General features: G+C 58.2%; 1 protein-coding gene across 3 annotated transcripts; it reads right to left on the reverse strand.

Annotated features, from left to right (window-relative positions):
* Positions 1-3,151: 3,151 nt before the first annotated feature.
* Positions 3,152-17,959, reverse strand: LOC137150578 (uncharacterized). Of its 3 annotated transcripts, XR_010919028.1 has the most exons (6): positions 17,907-17,959; positions 15,328-16,004; positions 12,885-13,088; positions 10,681-11,840; positions 3,565-3,624; positions 3,152-3,304 (listed from the first exon to the last, which is right to left on the reverse strand). XR_010919028.1 is itself a non-coding variant. In XM_067544536.1 (4 exons), the coding sequence occupies exons 2-4, from the start codon at positions 15,863-15,865 to the stop codon at positions 10,798-10,800; spliced, it is 1,785 nt and encodes a 594-aa protein (XP_067400637.1). In that variant the 5' UTR covers positions 15,866-16,004; positions 17,907-17,959; the 3' UTR covers positions 10,084-10,797. The 3 variants fall into 3 exon arrangements, 2 of the variants coding, with proteins under 2 accessions (XP_067400637.1, XP_067400638.1); XM_067544536.1 differs by lacking the exons at positions 3,152-3,304; positions 3,565-3,624 and having other exon boundaries at positions 10,084-11,840; XM_067544537.1 differs by lacking the exons at positions 3,152-3,304; positions 3,565-3,624; positions 17,907-17,959 and adding an exon at positions 16,227-16,486 and having other exon boundaries at positions 10,084-11,840.
* Between the last annotated feature and the right edge of the window lie 253 nt (positions 17,960-18,212).

The following is an 18,212-nucleotide window of genomic DNA, read 5'->3' on the forward strand; positions in this document are numbered from 1 at the left end:
CTGCCGGGGCTGGAGACACCGGCCTGCTCTGTTATCTGGGGAGGGAACATATAGACCCAGGAAAAGTCTTGTGGGGAGGGGACGAACCAAGGCGGGGGGGGGGGGGGGGACAGCTGCCCCTCTTTGCCCCGTAGCAAATTAGGCCCTTGTTTCTGGAGCCCCCCCCAGCCCCCGTGGACTCGTTGTTCTGCAGGCTGGGCCTAGAGAGCGGTCAGGGCATGGCGCCCGGCAGCGGGAGAGCCGGCAGCTACTTCCCAGCCGGCTGGAGCCGGAGAACGGCCACGAAGGTGGCTTTCTTGCTGTCCTTTCGGGGCGGGGGGACCATTGCCCGAGCGCTGCCACGGCTGCCTCCGGCCGTGGTGTTGGAGAGCTCGCCTTGGAGGTAGCCTAGCAACGTCTGGTCGCCGCTGCATCCCGCGACCGCCCCGCACGGCACGCAGCGCCGGTCAGCCCAGGCTGCAGGCCGGGCCGCCGTGGAAAGCCACGAGGAGCTTCCGCCAGGGCCCAACCCGTCAGCTGCGCCTGCAGCCCATGGCCGGTATCAGGGGCTGCGGTGCCCCCGCCGGGCAGGATCCTGCGAGGCCACGATCCCCATGGCTCCTTCCTTGTGCCCAGCACAGAGGCAGAGGGGCCAGGAGGTGGAGGGGCTGGGTCAGCCTTTTCTAAGGAGGGCCCAGCCGGCGACCCCACCAGGCCAGCGCCCGGGGACAGGGCCCCCTCAGCATGCCACTGGGTTGGGAGGACAAGCAGTGGCTGCAGAACTCGTGCGTGCACAAGGCGACATTCCCGGGACCCGTGTGCTGAGCCCAGCCCAGCCCCCCAGTGCAGGGACACCAGCAGCAGAGCCGCATGGCCAGTGGGGAAGGGAGCAGCGAGCACCCAGCGGGGCCTGAAACACCCGAGTGCTAGCGAGCAGCGGAACCTGGTTTGGAGTTGGAAAAATCCAGTGCAGGGCCATGAATCAAGTCCTGGGGTGCCGGACTGTGACTCTCAGCACTGTGCGGGACGTAACGGCTGGATCGGCAGCAGTGGGGTGCCTGACCCGCCATGGGGCAGCAGGTGGCTCACTATTTTGGCACCACACTGCCTGGCCCCAGAGGACATCAACAGCACGGGCTACTTGATACGGTCTCTCTCAGTATTCTTATCGGCAAGTTACAGAAGTATGGGTTGGATGAATGGACTATAAAATGGATAGAGAACTGGCTAGAGCATAGGGCTCAACGAGTAGTGATCAATGGCTCCATGTCTAGCTGGCAACCGGTCACAAGCAGAGTGCCCCAGGGGTTGGTGCTGGGGTTGGTTTTGTTCAACATCTTCATTAATGATCTGGAGGATGGGGTAGATTGCACCCTCAGCAAGTCTGCAGATGACACTAAGCTGTGGGGAGTGGTAGATACCTTGCAAGGTAGGGATAGGATACAGAGTGACCTAAACAAACTGGAGGATCGGGCCAAAAGAAATCTGATGAGGTTCAACAAGAACAAGTGCAGAGTCCTGCACTTAGGAAGGAAGAATCCCATGCACAGCTATAGACTGGGGACCGACGAGCTGGGCAGCAGCTCTGCAGAAAAGGACCTGGGGGTAACGGTGGATAAAAAGCTGGATATGAGTCAGCAGTGTGCCCTGGTTGCCAAGAAGGCTAATGGCATATTGGGCTGCATTAGTAGGAGCATTGCCAGCAGGTCACGGGAAGTGATTATTCCCCTCTATTCGGCATTGGTGAGGCCGCATTTGGAGTATTGTGTCCAGTTTTGGGCCCCCCACTACAAAAAGGATGTGGACAAGTTGGAGAGAGTGCAGCGGAGGGCAACCAAAATGATTAGGGGCTGGAGCACAAGACTTATGAGGAGAGGCTGAGGGAACTGGGCTTGTTTAGGCTGCAAAAGAGAAGAGTGAGGGGGGATTTGATAGCAGCCTTCAGCTACCTGAAAGGGGGTTCCAGGGAGGATGGGGCTAGGCTGTTCTCGGTGGTGGCAGATGACCGAACAAGGAGCAATGGTCTCAAGTTGCGGTGGGAGAGTTCTAGGTTGGACATTAGGAAAAAGTTTTTCCCTGGGAGGGTGGTGAAGCACTGGAATGGGTTACCTAGGGAGGTGGTGGAATCTCCATCCTTAGAGGTTTTTAAGCTGTGGCTTGACAAAGCCCTGGCTGGGATGATATAGCTGAGGTTAGTCCTGCTTTGAGCAGCGGGTTGGACTAGATACCTCCTGAGGTCCCTTCCAACTCTAATAGTCTATGATTCTATGTACACGCAGGGACACGGCTCTGGCAGCAGCGTTGGCTGCTCCGGGAAGGTGTGGGACACGTTGTTAAGAACACAGGCTGCTCAGAAAGCTGCAGGACTTTTGTTCCTGCCCAGCAGATCCCCAGGGCTGATGCTGAAATGCCAATAGTGATCCTGGAGGACCCAACCTCCCCCTTACTCGTGAAGCTGTACACTGGCCCCTCAACAGCCCCAAGGGAAGACGGGACTACCATCCCAGCAGGTGGAGAGGGACAGCAGAATGCGCTTCTGGGAGAGGGAAGGGTGCTGGCAGTGTTTACTCACAAGACTGGATCTCAGTGAGGAAAAAAAATCACAATGCTCAGAGCTGCCTCCCGGGTCCTGCACAACATCTGTGAAGAAAAGGAGGAGAAGTCGCCCCCCGGCTGGAAGGCAGAGGTGGAGCGGCTGGCGGCTGTGTTTGAACAGCCAGACACAGGCTGGCAGACGCTCTCAGCATGGGGCGATACAGCTCCCAGTAAAGCCGAGCGTGTACCGTGCTCTTCCCGGCCCATCTGCGGTGGGGCCTGCTAGGAAGCGTGTGGTGCTTGCTGCCCGTCTGTCAGCGTAACACTGCCGCTGCACCTCTGACTGGGCTGGCGCTTGCTGTACAGTGATGATTATCACGCTGCATTTCTCTCACTGCTCCAATGAGCTGTGTCACACCGTGCGATCCCCACCCCGTGGGAGCTTTCCGTGCCAGCCCGTGCACTGCAGCAGGTGGGGGGAACTAATAAAGACGAATTATTTCCCAAGTTCTACTGAGTAACGAAAACTTCAGAAGAAATCCTGTGCACGTTAAGAGCCAAAACGTTAAAATCGATGTCTGGAAGGGGGCTTAAAGCAGGGGAGGGAACATGCATGTCCCTTGTAGCTCCACCCACAGCACCTCTGCCTCTCACCAGTCAGTCTAGCTGAAGCCGGGTTGTCCCGAACGTGCCTGAGTGTGGAGTGTGGGGCGGGGGGGTTGTGACCCCTGGAGCCAGGTGAAGTGTTGAGGGGCGTGTGGGAAGCTGCGACAGTGGAGTTCTCCATGGGCTGCAAAGGGATTATTGAACCGGTAGGTCCCACAAGAGCCAAGATCATCTGTGTTTGCTGCTGGAGAAGCCCAGTTACGTCTTGGTGCATCTCCCTCTCCTTCTCCTGCTGCAGCTCCTCGGCCTGTCTCCTACCCGCTCCCCTCCGCTGTAGGATCTGCAAAATGCAGCCTGCAGCCCCCGTTCACTGTCTGCTGCAGCACCGGCTTGCAGGAGCTCACTGAACAGGTCACCCCGAGTCCTTGACTTTCTCCTCCTTACCTGGACCAGGCATTCTGTGGGGATGGAAGGGGAACCCCTCCAAGACCAGAGCGGCAGCAGCTACAGATAAAACACAGAGGTACCAGTGTCAGCACAGTCACAATGGAAAGTGAAAGTCAAGATTCAGAACTCCCCCCTTGCCTTGCTTCCCTAAAGTTTTAAACAAGACATGCTTATCCACACTTCTGCTTCAGAGTGCTTGTGCACCGCACCAGCCATGGTGAGTATGGCCCACCAGGGGAGAGGGAAACGAGGAGGGAACCGCTCTGCTGCATGAAACTATGAGTATAGAGCAACTGCACTCAATCCTGGCACCATTTTCCACACCGAGTGGTGATTGCAGCAGATCTCACTCCTGAGAGTAACAAAGGCACAGAGAGCACAGCTGCTGCTGGCGTCCCGAAGCCACCCAGGGCCGTATACTGCTAGCCTGTTTACTGCAACGCTGCCTGCCGAAGTTCTCACTGACTGGCATGAGAAAGTGTCCTACCACAGGAGGAAGGAATAAGGCTGCCATCCCTAGAAACCCTGGGCAGAGGATTGCAGACTACCTCCATGGATGGTTCACCAAGATCTCTCAGGAGTATTCAAGGGACATTCTTGTGGACACAAACTTCTCCCCTCCCCCCTTTGCCTAAGTCTGGAGGGCAACGAAAAGCAGATAACAACCTACCGCTCTTTGTGGTGCTGCCTCCTCTTCCAGCACGAGGAAATTCACTACAAGTCGATAGCCGTGTCCTGGTAGGTTGGCGGTGCCCTCAGTATATCACTGTCATGGGAAGTACATTTACACACTTACCCACGGCTCCTTTCCCTGCATTGGGCTCACCCCTGCTTGGCTTGGCTGCCCGCTGCCGGGACTGACTGGACTGCAGTGGCATCTCAACAGGGCCTGGCTTGTGGCACAGCTGGACTCCCCGGCCATCTGTGCCCCATCCTCTTCTTCCTCCTCCTCCTTGTCTTCAGTGTTTACGGTAGGGGGCCTGTGACCCAGGTTCCTCAGAGGTAACCACAGTGGCGTGCAGGATCTCTGCCAAATATGGCACTTGGCTCTTTGGAAAAGTGGCAGATCTGCATCTTGGTCCCCGGTCAACTGTTGGCATTCCTGGCCTCCGATATGCCTGTCTCAGTTCCTTCGCTTTCATGGGCACCACTGCTCATTCACCTGCATCCCCTGTGCAACCTGCTCATAGCTGTCTGCATTTCTATGGCTGGTCCAGAGCTGTGCTCGCATGGGCTCTTCTCCCGCCAGACCCAGGAGATCTACCCCAGACTGGAGTGCGCCTCGAGCGCATCGTCAGCATGGTCGGGTGGGCAGCTGCACACAACATTGCAGAGTTTCAAACTGGACAATCGAAAAAAGCATTTAAAAATGGGTGGGGTTTTAAAGTGGTGGTGGTGGGGGATTTCTAATGTCCAGGACCCCCGGGCAGTAGAGTTCACAATGGGAACCAGAGCAAACCGGTCAGCGTCAGGCATTAGGGACAGCTGGCACAGGACTGATCGGGTCAACGTGCGGGACACGGGGCCTACACTCGGGCTGGAGTGAGCCTCAGTACTTGGACTGCAGGTCGGCGCTGCTCTGGGCGGCGGTGTTACTGCATTGCCGTAACGGGGAGCTTACCTCGGTGGGAGACACGTTTAAGTGCAGACACACGCACAACGAGGCTGACGCAAGGTGGCTCACGCCGACCTCACTTTGGAGTGTAGCCCAAGCCTTCGACATCTCACAGCACCAAATGGAGGCAGACGCAGTGGGGTTTAAGAGCACGTTAGCTGGTGCCAGCCAACCTCCGAGCCCCAGCTCACACACTTGCAACCCCACTTTGTGTCTAGCTTGGTGCTAAGTAGTGATTTAAAATGTGTTCGTTAACGCATTAGCTATTGGGTTTGCCGCACATGCCTCCTTTTCCCAGCCCAGCGAGATTTATTTACGGTCCTTGGACGAGTGGGTTCCAGGGAGGCACTGATGGGTGCTCTCATTAATTAGCATTAGAAATCCACCAGGCTGCACCATTTGCTCTTACGTGACCCTAAACAGCTTTCACCTGCAGGCTGGCGGCAATCAGCCAAGCACGGGGCCGGCAGCCTCTTTCCTGTCGATTGTGCTTATCTGTGTACTGTAGGTGCAGGCTAGTGTGCACCTGCAGTGCTGCCCCCTACTGGATCAGATCAACCGCAGGTCATAACCCTATTCTGCTGCCGCCCGATGGAGATTCTCCCTTGGCACCAGGCCCTGCTTCTTGGGCTGTCAGCGGAGGAGGATCAGAGTTCTGTCCCAGCCGCCAGCGTGATGGTGCGGGTGGCTGCAGCATGCCATCTGGACAGTCGCAGTTGGCTGTGGATTCGCTGCAGGACTCATCTACCGGCCCCGCTCACCGCTGGCGCTCTGCGAGGCAGGGGTGGGGGACTCAGAGTCGAGGGATCCTAGATCTTCAGTAGCAGGTGAAACACTGTATAAAGAACAGCTGCCAGCTGATAGAGGGGAAGTCGCCTGCTTCCTCCCCTCCTTAATCAGATTTGCACAGTATGTGCAGCCCCAGAATAGCGCAGGCAGGCTAGTGCGTCAGCAGAACAACACAAGCCCAGCCAGAGATTAAAGCGGAGAGGGACCTTGGGTAGGCAGCAAATGAGAGAGCAGCTTCCCCTGCAACATGGCTGTCCGGCAGCCAGTGGGATTATGAGCATTGCAGGGCCGGGAAGGCAGAGTTACCCCCTGAGGAGATGCTCACTAAGGCGCCTATCGCCAGGGGATTGGGACAGCAACTAGCGATTGCCTGTCGCATGCCCCGTGGAGCACTGCGCGGCCCAGTGAGCCATGAGGCGGCCCTGGAAAGAGGAACAAAGGCTGACCAGGGGCTGGTTTTGTGCCCAGCACCTGTACAGATCTCTTCATCCCCAGCTCCCAAAGGCCTTCACTGGGGTGGGGGAGCAACAGTGTCAACCCCACTTGACTGATGGGGAAACTGAGGCAGCCAGCAGCAAGGCGACTCTCTCAAGGTGACGTAAGGAGTCAGTGGCAGCGTCAAGAAAGAGAACCCAGGCTTCACACTTCCCGCCCGGCTCGGGGTCCTGCCCACCGGACCGGACCACCTCTCCTTGGTCTGTTAACACTTCTCCGAAGCAATGAAGCTGTCTATGAATATCGAGAGGGGGGCAAATGCCAACAAAGGGGCAAAACCTGTCTTGCCTCCAGCATTGCTGCCAGGAGCAGCTGTTCTAGCAATCCTTGCTGGGACACAAACCCAGCCCGGCCATCCGCTCTGCCCCCCCGCAGGGCACCAAGAACAGCGAACGTCTCCAGGTGAGAACTGCTGACGCGGGCACCGTCGCGCGGGAGGAACGGGCCGTGGAAAGCTAAGGCAGAAAGATGCTGCCAACAGATTGAACCAAACGGCTCCATGCACAGACAGGCCGAGCTCGAGACAAGGAACGCTTTTCGCCGCGGATCAGGGCATAGAAAGGGCTCCACTGATCAAACCTGAGACATCAGGGGTGAGCTCCATGCCCATGGCTATCTTTCTTTAAAGCAAAGTCCACCTCGACTGAAGCCCAGCGCGTTAATACGCCCGAGTGTGGTCCTGTTCCCCCAGCTGCCTTCCTCTGACCTGGGAAAAGCACCGGCCGGGGAGCGTGGGAACACGCTGCTGCCAGGAACCAGGGGTGCGTTCAGTTCTGGCGCCGGCAATGCTGGGGGAGCCAGGTTTTGCTAAAAAGCGCACGGCCAGATCCTGCACTGAGCCCCTGCCGGCTAGGCTGATTTACACCGAGAGGATGTGAACCGCACGGCGAGGGGGCGTCGCACGGGGGTGCCGGCCTGAAAGCAGGGAAAGAGCCTTCCGGCTTCTAAATTGGAAACGAATGTCACCTGCCTAGGGCCTGACTCGCAGCAGGAAACGCGTGGAGGGTCTGTTCGCTCAGCGGCCTCTGACTCGGGGCGGGATGGCTCTGTGGGGCCCACCCCGCCCCCCGGCTCTGGGAGCAGCTGCAATCCCCTTCCAAGGCTTGCAGGCTGTTGGAAACTGCCCTGGAGAATGCCACCGGCGGCAGGGGGGAGGGCCAGGGTCTGCTGTAACTCAGCCAGGAGCGGCCGCCCAGGCGTGGGCCATCCTTCCTCATCTCCACCTGGGCAGATCCAGCCCAGACCTGAGCGCGCTCAGGCCATGATTCTGGGCAGACCCAGGGAGCGTGTCCTGGCATGCACAGGCTGGCTGGGCTCTCTGGTGCGCAGGGTCCCCGCCATGGTGGTGAGCGGAGGGGGCATGGAAACCCAAAGGGCTGTCTGAGCGTGAGCACACAGCAGAGCCGGGCAAAGCATGCCAGGCGCTCCAGGGGCAGAAGAACGAGCCCGAGTGGCCCCCAGTGGGGTCCCCCAGCCAGCAAGTGGAGCACCCACACGCCAGGTGCCCTCTCCAATGGGACCAGACAGACCGGAAAGGCAAGGAAACCACTGGGCAATGGATAACAAGAGTGTGCTAGCTGGCATCGGGCGGGACCCCCCTGCTCCATGAGGGGCAGTTCAGAGCCCACCTTACCTGCTGCCCCAACACGGACTGGGCAGGACGCGAGCTGCCTCAGACTCACAGAAGACGAGGGTTGGAAGGGAGCTCAGGAGGTACCTAGCCCAGTGTTTCCCAGCCGGCATGCCGCGGCCCGCTGGTGTGTCCTCAGGCCTGAGCAGGTGTGCAACAACTACTTGGAAGAGTTCTGAATTGGCTCATGAATATTCATGAGCGTGTTTGGCGACTGTAGGGGGGTGTGCCTCAAAATAATTAAAGGCATCAAGAAAAGTTTGGGAACCACTGCTCTAGTCCAGCCCTGCTCAAAGCATGGCCAACCCCGACCAACCATCCCAGCCAGGGCTTGGTCAAGCCGGGCCTTAAAAACCTCTGAGGATGGTGATTCCCCCACCTCCCTAGGTAACCCATTCCAGTGCGTCACCACCCTCCTAGGGAAAAACTTTTTCCTAATGTCCAACCTAGACCTCCCCCCCTGCAACTTGAGACCGTTGCTCCTTGTTCTGTCATCTGCCACCACCAAGAACAGCCTAGCTCCATCCTCCCTGGGACCCCCTTTCAGGTAGTTGAAGGCCGCTATCAAATCCCCCCTCATTCTTCTCTTCTGCAGACTAAACAAGCCTAGTTCCCTCAGCCTCTCCTCATAACTCATGTGTTCCAGCCCCCTCATCGTTTTCATTGCCCTCCGCTGGACTCTCTCCAATTTGTCCATGTCCTTTTTGTAGCTTCAACTGCCCCTTCCTGGCCCACGACTTACATCCTACGGACGCTCTGGCTCCAGGATGGGGCGCTGGTGCAATCTGCTGCTGCAGGAAGCGTGTTGTCAACCAGCTGGGGAGAGCCGGGGGCTAAGGGTGTGAGGTGGGCCCCAGACACTTTGTTACAAGGCATCCAGCCTGCAGGAAGAGGTGATGGAGTCCTCGGTCTGCGCGGGAACCCTTTGGGAACACTGGGCAGTAAGCGAGCAGGCTTGCGCAGAGGTAGGATCCGGCAGGTCAGCGACCAGATTCACACCATCCGGCCCGTTAACTCTCTGCTCAGGAAAGCCATCCCAGCCACGGGACAGGCCTTTTCCTCATCCACCGTTCTCCCGCGCTTCCTGGGAGAAGCTAGCCACTCTTCCCCGGACACAGGGACACCCTTCATCCCGCCCAGGGGAGGCTGGGAGAAGGACACGGAGCTGCCGGTAGAAGCACCCAGTGCAACGTGGCATTTCGGAGCCAGAGGAGGGGCATCGACAGTGCCACGAAATATTAACCAGGAATGGGCACGGGGCCGCTCCCACCGCTTTCGCCAGCACTAAATCCACACACAGGCTTGGGTTTGGGTTTTTTTAAACAGAAGTTTATGGTTATATGCAAATTAGGTCATTAAATGATTTGCATAAAATGTTCGCACGGTCGCGACTAAGTGTTCCTAATTCCCACCCCCCCCTCCCGAAAGTAGCAACCCTACTCAGACTAGCGCACTGGCCCATATGCCCCCCGCCGGCAGCCACACGCCCACACACTCACCTCCCAGACGCAGGTACCCTGCATTTCCACTCAACCCCTCCCCAGGCCACCTCGGAAAACTGCGCCCCCCATGCTCACATGCACATTTCCCCTGCACACACGCGCATCTCCTCAATGCACGCCAGACACGCGCCCTCCCACATCTCCTCATGCGCCTTCCACACTCACGTACACACTCATCCCCCCCCAGCTGCTCCTGCTCACGTAATTGCGCTGCTGCATGATTGTCCGTGTGCCCCGACGTGCCCTGCCGGGCAGTCACACACTGCCGTGCGCACACCTCGGGTGCAATTGCAGCCACTCAGACCCCTCGCGCCCACCCTCTGATACCCCCGCCCACACACCGCACGCCTGCTACACACCCTCCTGCACACCTTGCAGTCCCACATCCAGACAGCTAGCTACATATGCCCACACATCTTGCGTACATGGACTAACCTCCCCCCCACCCCCGACTCAGGCACTACTTTCACACACACACACACACACACACACACACACACACACACACACGCGCTCATGTCTCACGCCCACGCACCCCCCTGCCAGACAATCACCACCAAAGGCCCCAGAGCCGCTCACACTCACATACAGCCGTCCATCCTTCGACAAATTCCGCTGGCCGCACACTCACATGGCAACCTCCTAGCGACACGCTGGACTCGTGTGTGCACACGCACGGTGCAGCACATGCTCACCCGCTTGTCCTCACACACACACCCACCTCCGCTGCATCCTTACACCCTGCACACGAGGCCGGCAGAGCCCTCCTGTACACGCCCCACATGCTCACACCCATGCACCGCTCACACATTCGCTGCTGCAAGTTCACCAGCTGTGCATTCACCTGACACCCACATCTGCAGCCAGGCCTGCAGCCCCCGTCTTCGCACACCGTTCTCACGGACACGCACGTCCCACCAACGCGCACCCAGGCCCACACGCCTGCTGTAAACTTACACTCGCATGCTCGGCTCCCCAGCGCAGGTCAGGCATATTCCCAAATGCTTCTCTCTCTCTGTCACACTCGCACGCACCCTGCAGGTACAGCTCCCATAGCACACATCCCCCCCTCGCACACTCACCCCGGCCCTTCCACGTCCAGGCACCCGCTGCGTGCCCACCCCGCGCGCTCAGCCCCGGGCTCCGGGAGGGCGGTCCACACACCGTGTCCGTCATTGGAATTGACAGCCCAGGCGCTCCTAGCTATTGGTCAGGAAGAGCCGTCTGTGTTTGGAGGCGGAGCCTCGCGGCCTGCCCCGGCGCCGCCCCCGGCCCCGGCTGCTGTAGGGGTTCCTGTTGGCCACGGCGCTCTCCCCCCAGCCGGCGCTGCCCGGGGGCGGCCCGGGGAAGCCGACGTCCGCTTTGGGCAGCGGGTCTAGGAGCGGGTTGGCCTCGGGGCCCGGCTCGGCAGGCGGGGCCTGGCCCTGGCGCGCGCTGGCCCGCTCCTGCCGCAGGTAGCGCAGCTCGTCCCGGATGTCCGTCAGGACGCCCAGCAGGCGGAACTGCAGCTCCCTGTCCCGGGCTCGCTCCTCCCGCTGCGTGGCTCGCTCCTCCTGCCACATGGCCAGCTCCTGGTGGTACAGCTGGTCCCACTGCTCCTCCAGGTCCAGCAGGCGGTGGATGTTAGTCCGCCAGCTCTCCCGCCGGCCCTCCCGCAGCCAGGAGCAGCCCAGGCCCCGCGGCGGCGGCACCGGGGCGGGGGGCTGGTCCTCCTGAGGCGAGGCGGACGAGGGCAGGGACTCCTCGGTGAGCGCGCCGTGCAGCGGGGAGCGCGCCGCCTGCTCCTCCTCCTGCTGCTGCTGCTGCTTCTCCCCCCACGTGGGCCCCATCAGTACCCGGGGCAAGGCGCCCACCTCAGCGCCCTGGCTGCCCTCCTCCTCTTCCGGCTGGGAGGCGTCCAGCACCCTGCCCAAGGAGGGGATGTCGGAGACCCCTTCGTGGGCCCAGTCCGAGTGAGCGTCCACGTGATTGAGCGGCTCCTCCGGCAGGGAGCTCATGGAGCCCTGGGAGCTGCACCGCCGGATGAGCATGGCCTGCCTGGAGGCCTTCGCGTTCTCCTCCGCCGACAGCTGGGGCTCCGAGCCGGGCTGCAGGCCCATCCCTGCACCGTGGCACCCGTCCGCCTCCTGGCCTTCCCGCTCTTCTTCCTCCGACATGGAGGCGTAGGAGACGAGGGACTCGTTCCTCAGAGGCGGGGACATGGCCGACATCTCCGGCGTCCGCAGCTCTGGCCCCGATTCGGCTAAAAGAGAAGAGAAGAGAGCAGATGAGTCTATCAGCTTCACCCCCCCTTTGCACCCTGCGCTCGATTCCCTGGCCTCTCTCCCCATGTCTCTGGGACGCCCCAGGATCTCCTCCTGGTGATCAGTCGAACCACAGACACACAGGCCCCTTCGCAGGGCTGCACAGTGCTGGTCAGATCCAACAGGAACGTAGGAATGGCCAGTTTCCTTTCCCAACGGTGGCCAGAACCAACTACTTCACTGGAAGATGTAAGAACCCTGCGGTGGCAGATACGGGATAATCTGGCCCCAGCGGGAGTCTCCTCCTAAACCCCAATACTCTGAGACTACCTTGAGCCCTGAACCATGCGGTTTTTCACATCCCTTCCAATACTCCTTTTTCAGGATTCACGTGGATAACTCTGCATATTTTTGTCATCCACATAAATGCTCAATCTCTCTTGGAATCTTGCTAAATTCCTGACCTCAGCAATACCCTGTGGCAGTGAGTTCCACAGGCTAATCGTGTGTTGCGTGAAAAATATATATTTCTTCTGATCCGTTTGGAATTTGCGGCCTTTTACTTTCATTGACCGTCTCCTTGCCCTTCCAGAGTCACCCACAGTTTGGGCGTTGTGAATGGATAAGCATTTGCCCTGAAGCTAATCACTACGCTGCTCGAAGCTGACCGTGGGGTCGCGTCCTTGCAGAGAGTTTCTCTAGGAGCGTGTGGGACCCTACTCCATTCCTGGTGTCACGTCGCCGGGGCTACATACAGGGACATGCTTGGCCCAGGTTATCAGAGTCACAATCATGTTACCATTTTTAACAACAAACGGAATGCCTCTTTGGCCTTCTACCACTTCCCCATTGCAGAGCCTCCTGGAAATAGCACTGCACAGAAAAGCCACTGGGATTGTGATCGTCTTCCCCATGCCCAGGACTTTCTGCTGATCTTTTAACGGGCACCAGCAACTAGTCCCACAGGCGATCAAAGAGGTTTGTGCCTGGGCGGTCAGCCAGGGATTCTGTGCGGCCATCGGCAGCTTCCCCATCACCCCTACCTGAACTGCTCTGCCCTTCACCTCGGCTGTATTCACAGATCACAGACGGGTCCGGACTCTGGACTGCGAGCCGGGGCACGGCAGAACCTTCCACGTCAGGCAAAGAGGAGGGCTGCCCGTTGGTGTCTATGTAGATGCTGGGATGGCTGATGCCCGACTGGAAGGACAAGATCGATTGCTTGGACGCACCTGGGAAGAACAAGTCTGCGGGACAAAGAGACAATTGACTGAAGATGACAGAGATGGTCACGCTGTAGGTGTCGTGTATCGCAGGCTAAGATTCCCCTATGGAAACACCCGATAGGACTTTTCGTAGATTCCAAGGCCAGAAGAGACCACTTGTGATCATCTAGTTTGACCTCCTGGAGAGCACAGGCCAGGGAACGCCTCCACTATTATCCCTAGAGCAGAGCTTTTTAGAAAAACACCCAGTCTTGATTTAAAAATGGTCAGTGATGGAGAATCCATCACAGCCCTTGGTAAATTGTTCCGATGGTTAATTACCCTCACCGTTAAAAACGTACGTGTTATTTCCAGTCTGAATTTGTCTCGCTTCCACTTTCAGCCATTGGAATTGGGATGAAACCCCCAGGGGCATATAAAAATTACTCCAACAAACGACAGAACGTAACCAAACTAGATCCTGTCAATACATTTTCTGAATGGCCTTGTAACATTCTACAGCAGGGAGATCATTCTCTATTCAACTCTACAGGATGGTCTTAAAAAAACCCCTACAGAAAGATTAGAAGCTTCTATTAAAGGACAGGATATTTCCATTTTGTTTTTATACAAGTGGTGTCTAGTCCAAGGACAGCCTGGATTTTCTGTACTGTACATTTAAAATAATGTGTGTTTGTATGTCCCTCCCTCACCAGAAGCTAGTGGTCTGATCTGAACTTCAAGGTGACCAGCAAAGGGAACAAAAATTGGGTTTGGCCCCTTTCATTTATTTTTGGTACTGTACGAGGTATAAAAGATAGGCCTGAAATGGGCCTTTAAACTAAACCCCAAGGTTTTGATTGTTTGACCTTCATCATATTTGAGAATGTCCAGTCTGGTCATCCCTGCTTTACTAGCAGTCCCAGACATTTAGACTAGGAGTTCTCTCAGTGCTTAGTTGAAGGAGACAGTCTTTAACGCTGAGGTTTTTTCTCCCAAATGTGTCTCAGGCATTTGAGTTAAATAGCGGTTAACAAAAAGCAAATAAAACAAAGAGTTTTAAACACTCTGGAAAAAAAAAATCACTCTCAGTTAGACCCCACTTCAGCAAGGTACTTAAGCATGTGCCTAACTTCAACACCATTCCAGCAAAGCACTTAAGTATGTGCTTCACTTTAAGCATGTGTGGGAAAGTATAACTGAAGGCAATGGAATTTAAGCATGTGCTTAAGTGCTTTGATTAACAGGCCTTAAGTACATGCTTAATGTTTAAAGGTAGGCACATGCGTAAGTGCTTTGCTGAATCAGCGCCTTCATCGGGCTCCTCTTGCATGATTTGTCTGATGTCATATTCCTCTAAGTTCTACAGCAGAGCAAAAAGTCCCTCAGGAAAAATAGGGCAGAGCATACCTAAGTTTCTAATGTAAAAAACAAGCAGTATCCTTCGCGCCTCCCCATTTCCCTCCCCCACTTCGGTTTTTGGACGTGTGGAGGGAGAAACTTGTCAACCTATTTGATACGTCTCTGACGGCTTGTTGTCACTGCAGCGTTAAAAAGCCCTTAACTCCAGCTGGCTGGCTGATCCCAGGATATGGGCTAAAGCTCCAGCCAGCACAACTTGTCAGCTAATGCAACCCCTCTGTGCAGCTCCAATGCGATTTCTCAGCTTGGCTCTCACTCGAGAGGCGTTAACCTGGACGTGAACGCATACCCATGAAGTAAAAAGGGGGCATGAACCCATGACGCTGCCGCTTGCAGGCCTCGTGTAAAAGGGATGTGATCGGGCTAGATATTGTGTTTAGATTTTTTTTTTTAAAAACAAACCTAAGATCAGTAAGAATATTTCCACCTTTAAAAAAAAAAAAAAAAAAATATTCCAGTGAAAACCACTTCCATTAGTTTGACTATGTGAGTGTAAATATTTCCCAGCAGTGTTTGCCATCCCCACTTTATGGTATTCTCCTGTTGCAGGGAAACCATAAAGGGAAATGGACTAGAAGCAAGGTGAAATGGACACGTCAGTTTTCATTGTCCACTCTTACTTATGGTGCTAGTTCAATGCTTGCCATAAACAAAGTCCCAGCGGGCCAAGGATTTATTACATCACTATTAGGCCCGGGTGAGGTGTTCAGCTGACGGCAACAGGGTGGTAACGGATGTTCATGAAAGCCCCTTTCCCTGGAGGAACGATCTAGCTCAATCCTCTTTACCCACAGCCCTTCCCCTCTGAGAGCTCAAGCGCATCAGACCTGCTATCAGAGAAATCCAAAGCGTGGCTCACCCGGGTCAAAGATGATCTCTGGCTCTGAATCATGGCTGGCCTGTAGGAAGGTGGAAGCCACCATCTTCTCCAGGGGTGTGAGGCGGGGTTTGTGGAGAGGCCCCCCTGCCCTGTTCATAGGGGGATGTTTCTTGGAGGTGATCTTCTTCTTGACGTCCAGCCGGAGGTCCCGCCACTTGTGCTTGAGGTCATCGATGGAGCGCTCGGTGTAGCCCAGGAAGTTGACGCGGCTCTGGATCTGGGTCCACAGCTGTTTCCGGCGGACGGGGTGAGCCCGGAGGGCTTCGGAGCCGTAGAGGGCACTGAAGTGCCGGACGACGTTCCAGACCAGCGTCTCGGTTTCATCGTTGGAGAAGTTGGCTTTCCTCTTCCGGCCGGACGTGGCCAAGCCCTGGGAGGCCGCGGCGGAAGTGGACGGGGCACAGTTGAACCGGGGTCCCCACTCCTCTCGGTCGGCTCCTGAGGAAAACATCGGGCTCCGGGACCCAGAGGGAGCCGAAGAAGAAGGAGCAGAAGCCAGAGCGCCTGAGGAATCCATGGCGCCAGGGGGAAGCGGGCCTGGAGCCAATCCTGCTGCGGGACACAACGCCGGATGGCTATGGGTGGCTTGGGAGGATTAAGGAACTGCTCCAGAGTGCTAGGTGGCCAGGAAGACTGTCATCCCAGCTTGAATGCACCTGTGAGGGGAGAAAAGGCCAGAGATAAACGCGGGCTATCTAAGTACGCTCCTTAGGCAATCCATGTTGTCGTGGGAGAGTCGATAACCCCCAGTTAGAATTCTTAGCTCACTCCAAGCCTGGGATCCTCCATGGGTGGAGAACCAGAGCAAACCCTGCTTGGTTGGACACGCATTACAGAAGAGAGACTTGCCGTAGGTTAAATGATTGGGCATCGCTAACCTCTCCGTGCCTCAGTTTCTCCATGTGCGCATGGCGATAACAACACTCCCCTCCCTCACTGGGGCGTTGTGAGGACTGCAAGGTGCTCAGCCACCACAGCGATGGAGGTACCGAAACAGCTCGATACCAGACCTGGTCCCGAACGGCCCAGCCGAAGGCCTTCCGCTGGAAAATGCCCATTTGTCACAATCGAAACGTTCCACCAGAACGTGCCATGGCCAGTGGAATTCTTTGTAGGGGAAATAAAATGTGACACCAAGCGTCCGGACAAGGCACGAAACGGCCCCTCGTGACCGTATCCAGGCGTAATACTCAGACTTCTCGTTTCGCAGGGACGGTGGCGGGAGTTGGGATGGTTTGGCGATATTGTTGTGTTTTTAGACGGTGCTTTTATAGGTTAGAAAATGAAATATGAGCTACATATAAGCTAGCATGCACACACACTGTGCGTGTGCACACACAGAGAACCCTACTGCTGCACCCGCGCAGAGAACCTTACTGTGCACCCACACACACGTAGGTGCGCACACACAGCCATACTGTGCACACACAGCCACGTGCATGTGTGCAGACACACGTGTGGAGCCCTACTGTGCATACACATGGGCGTGCACACACAACCATACTGTGCACACATACACACGCACTCAGAGAACCTTACTGCGCACGCACGCACACACACACACAGAGCCCTACTGTGCACACACACGCACGTGCACACAACCATACTGTGCACACACATGCACGTGCACACAACCATACTGTGCACACACAAACACATGCACTCAGAGAACCTTACTGTGCACGCACACACACACACACGCGCGCGCGCGCGCAGACTCACACACACAGCCCTACCCTGCGCGCACACACACACACACACAGAGCCCTACTGTGCACACACACACACGCACGTGCACACAACCATACTGTGCACACACAAACACACGCACTCAGAGAACCTTACTGTGCACACACACAGCCCTACCCTGCACACACACACACACACACACACACACACTCACGCGCACACACAGTCACACGCTCATCATTTTCCGCATACCAGGGGCCGGCCGGCAGCTAATCCGCTCCCCCCTCCCCACCCGCCCGCCGCGGAGAGGCCCCCAGCGCCCGGCCCGGCCGGCGGCAGCCCGCGGCCTTTTGTTCGCTCCCCCCCGCCCCGGCCGGGGCCCCTGCCTCGGAAGCCGGCGTCGGTGGGTCGGAGCCGGGTCCCGGGACCCGCCCGCGCGCGGGGGCGGGCGCCAGGGGGCTGGGCCGGGCCGGGCCGGGCCAAGCCGAGCCGAGCCCGGGGGGGGGACGACGGACGGCCGCCTCCTTCCCTCCCCGGGAGCCGCCGGGCCCCGCCGCCCGAGGACAATGGGCGCCGCCGGCCAGGCGGGCTCCGCTCCGCCCCCGCTGCCAGCCGAGCCGAGCCGAGCCGGGCCGGGCCGGGCGGAGACGTGCGCGGCCCCGGAGCGAGCCTGGCCGGCGGCTCCCCCTGCCCCGGGGCCCCCCGCCCGCCCGCGACCCTCCCTCCGCTCCCCGAGCCCGGCCCGGCCCGGCCCGGCTCGGATGGGGGCAGCCGGGCGTCGCGCCCTTCTCCCCGCCGCGCTCCCCGTGCAGCGGCCCCCGGTGCCAGGCGGCACAGCCGCGCCCACGGTCCGCCCGCGCTCGGCCCACCTGCGCAGGGCGCCCGGCGGCGGGGCCGGACCGGGACCGGGACCGGGACCGGGACCGGGACCGGGCCGCCTCCCTCCCGCAGCCGGACTCGCGCCGCCCGGGCTCTGGCTGGCTCCGGCTCCGGCTCCGGCTCGGCGGGCTAATGGCTCCTGACTCAGGAACTCGCCTTCATTTCCTCCGCCCGCTCCCCGCTCCGCGGCCCGGCTGGCGGCGGCGGCTGCTGCCCTCTGCCGGCTCCCGCCGCACGGAGGCTGGTCCCCGGGGGTTGGAGGCTCCCCCCGCCCCCGCCCGGCTCCCTTGGCCTGC

Source organism: Emydura macquarii, unplaced genomic scaffold (assembly GCF_026122565.2).
Source record: "Emydura macquarii macquarii isolate MOO-44397 ecotype Brisbane River unplaced genomic scaffold, CSIRO-AGI_Emac_v2 contig_973, whole genome shotgun sequence".
Classification (NCBI taxonomy): Eukaryota; Metazoa; Chordata; order Testudines; family Chelidae; genus Emydura; species Emydura macquarii.

What these genes read in the sequence shown, in the direction of transcription:
- LOC137150578 (XM_067544536.1), bottom strand. Translation starts at nt 15,865, where the DNA reads ATGGATTCCTCAGGCGCTCTGGCTTCTGCTCCTTCTTCTTCGGCTCCC. An exon ending in AGAGATCATCTTTGACCCGG is followed by an intron (nt 13,089 to 15,327) that starts GTGAGCCACGCT and finishes TTTGTCCCGCAG; the next exon opens with ACTTGTTCTTCCCAGGTGCG. An exon ending in TGAAGGGCAGAGCAGTTCAG is followed by an intron (nt 11,841 to 12,884) that starts GTAGGGGTGATG and finishes CTTCTCTTTTAG; the next exon opens with CCGAATCGGGGCCAGAGCTG.